Below are 1,878 nucleotides of genomic sequence, written 5' to 3'. Positions count from 1 at the left end.
TACACTACATGGTTGAGTACATAGTGTATAAGTACATAGTGTATAGTGCGTCATTTGGCTTATATTTTTTTTTGTAAAATAATCGTGATTAATATTTAGCCATTATTGTGCAATCCTGTATTCATTCAGAATATATTAAAAATAAACATCATTCTGTCCTTTTCTCTTGGGTAATCACAGATTTAACATTTAAAATAACACTTGTCCTTGCAGTTGCAAGAATGGCAGTGCCTGAAATGTATGTTGCCATTTTCAGTATTCCTTTAATCAAATGGGTGGCATTTTCTTCTTTTTGGCTGTCAAAATGTTCCCTCACATAATTAACTTACTGTCACCTGTCTTTCTGTTGCAGTTTCGATGTGGAAAATGGGTTGTCAATCGGACGCAGTCCATTGGACCCCAGTCCGAGCTCAGGTCTGGTTCTCCAGGCCAACAGCCAGAGACGCGAGTCTTTCCTTTACCGCTCGGACTCAGATTTCGACCTCTCGCCCAAGTCGATGTCCAGAAACTCCTCGACGGCCAGCGAGCTGTGAGCTTTCAACATGCACTAAAGCAAAATATGTCATAGTGCTTTGTCACTGGACTGGCTCAACGGATTTTCTGATTTCCCACTTAATTATTATTTCCATCTTTCAGCATGTAGCTCTTGAGAGCAGTACATTTATTTATACCTTTATGAAAACTAAAACGTCACATTTAAATTCATCAGTGATTAATTGAAGGAAATGATTTAGTCTGCGATTGGAGGAAAAGGGGTTAAAACGTAAGAGGGATTTGGCAACCAAAGTGGAAAGTTTTTTCAGCATCAGAGAGAAATATTACATATGTACCAGTCAATAATTTACAATGAGAAAATTAATTACATTTTGCTATCTTGCTAAATTAGTAATTTGATCATGATTGTTGACTTCTCTTTTGCAGTCATGGGGAGGACATGATTGTAACGCCATTTGCTCAGGTCAGTTAGTTATTAATTTGGTAAATCTTAAATATTACCCCTTAAATGATAAAGTAATTATTGTGTTAAATGAGCAAATCATTGAATAGACATCTACACTGCTATTAGAATTGCATAGATAATGTTATGAGGTTAATGGGTTTTAAATGGGAATTAATGGGTTGTAAAAAAAAATACATAAATAAATAAATATTGACATATGAAATATTGAATTTGTTCAAACTGCTGATTGATTCAGAAATAAAGCAAGTGAGTGTCTTTATGAAAAATAAAGTGTTGCTTGAAAAGACACAACAGTTCAGCTCTGGCTTTGTTTGGAACTTGAAAAAACTGAATATTGTGCCTAAAATTGAACACAGTATTAACTGTCTTTATTGAACTGTTGCATAAAATCAAAATCAGGAAATTCAGGAAAAACAGCACTCTTGCTTGTATGGTATTGCTAAACTATATCATACAATATAAATATAAAACAAAAACCCATCCAGTGTAAGATGACGTACAGGTCCGGGCAGCAAGATTAAATCTGTTAATAATTTAAACATGTTATTTCTTCAATAATTCATCGCAGCCAAATTAATGCACTAAATCTGTAGACCTAATATATATGTAAAAGCTTTTATATTTGCACTTTCAAAGAGTTCACATAATTGTGCAAGGTACTGTGCACATTGATTTATAATAAGATCTGTGTAAGAATGTGTTCTGTATGTGTGTGTGTGTGTGTGTTTGTACTGTAGGTTCTTGCCAGTCTGCGAACAGTGAGGGGTAACGTTGCAGCTTTAACCCACGTGCAAGATAGAAGCAACAAGTGAGTCTGTAGCCGAAACACTTTCAGACAGGCAGTGAATGGAAGGATTAATAAGAGAAAGATTTATAACTGTTGTCACATGAAGTCTCTTAAATCGTTTTCCTTCATA

At 34.8% G+C, this 1,878-nt stretch overlaps 1 protein-coding gene across 1 annotated transcript; it reads left to right on the top strand.

Moving 5' to 3' along the window:
• The first annotated feature begins 208 nt into the window (after positions 1-208).
• On the top strand, positions 209-1,840 carry LOC107576524 (cAMP-specific 3',5'-cyclic phosphodiesterase 4D-like). Its single transcript, XM_016262691.1, has 4 exons — positions 209-238; positions 353-529; positions 922-958; positions 1,699-1,840. The coding sequence occupies exons 1-4, from the start codon at positions 222-224 to the stop codon at positions 1,771-1,773; spliced, it is 306 nt and encodes a 101-aa protein (XP_016118177.1). The 5' UTR covers positions 209-221; the 3' UTR covers positions 1,774-1,840.
• The last annotated feature ends 38 nt before the right edge of the window (positions 1,841-1,878 follow it).

Source organism: Sinocyclocheilus grahami, unplaced genomic scaffold, assembly GCF_001515645.1.
Source record: "Sinocyclocheilus grahami isolate Dianchi unplaced genomic scaffold, SAMN03320097.WGS_v1.1 scaffold3864.1, whole genome shotgun sequence".
Taxonomy (NCBI): Eukaryota; Metazoa; Chordata; class Actinopteri; order Cypriniformes; family Cyprinidae; genus Sinocyclocheilus; species Sinocyclocheilus grahami.
Note: the sequence above shows the minus strand (reverse complement) of the source record. Positions and strands in the feature narration are given on the sequence as shown.

Coding starts and splice junctions, on each gene's coding strand:
- LOC107576524 (XM_016262691.1), top strand. Junction 530..921: donor TCCTCGACGGCCAGCGAGCT/GTGAGCTTTCAA, acceptor TCTCTTTTGCAG/TCATGGGGAGGACATGATTG. Junction 959..1,698: donor TTGTAACGCCATTTGCTCAG/GTCAGTTAGTTA, acceptor TTTGTACTGTAG/GTTCTTGCCAGTCTGCGAAC.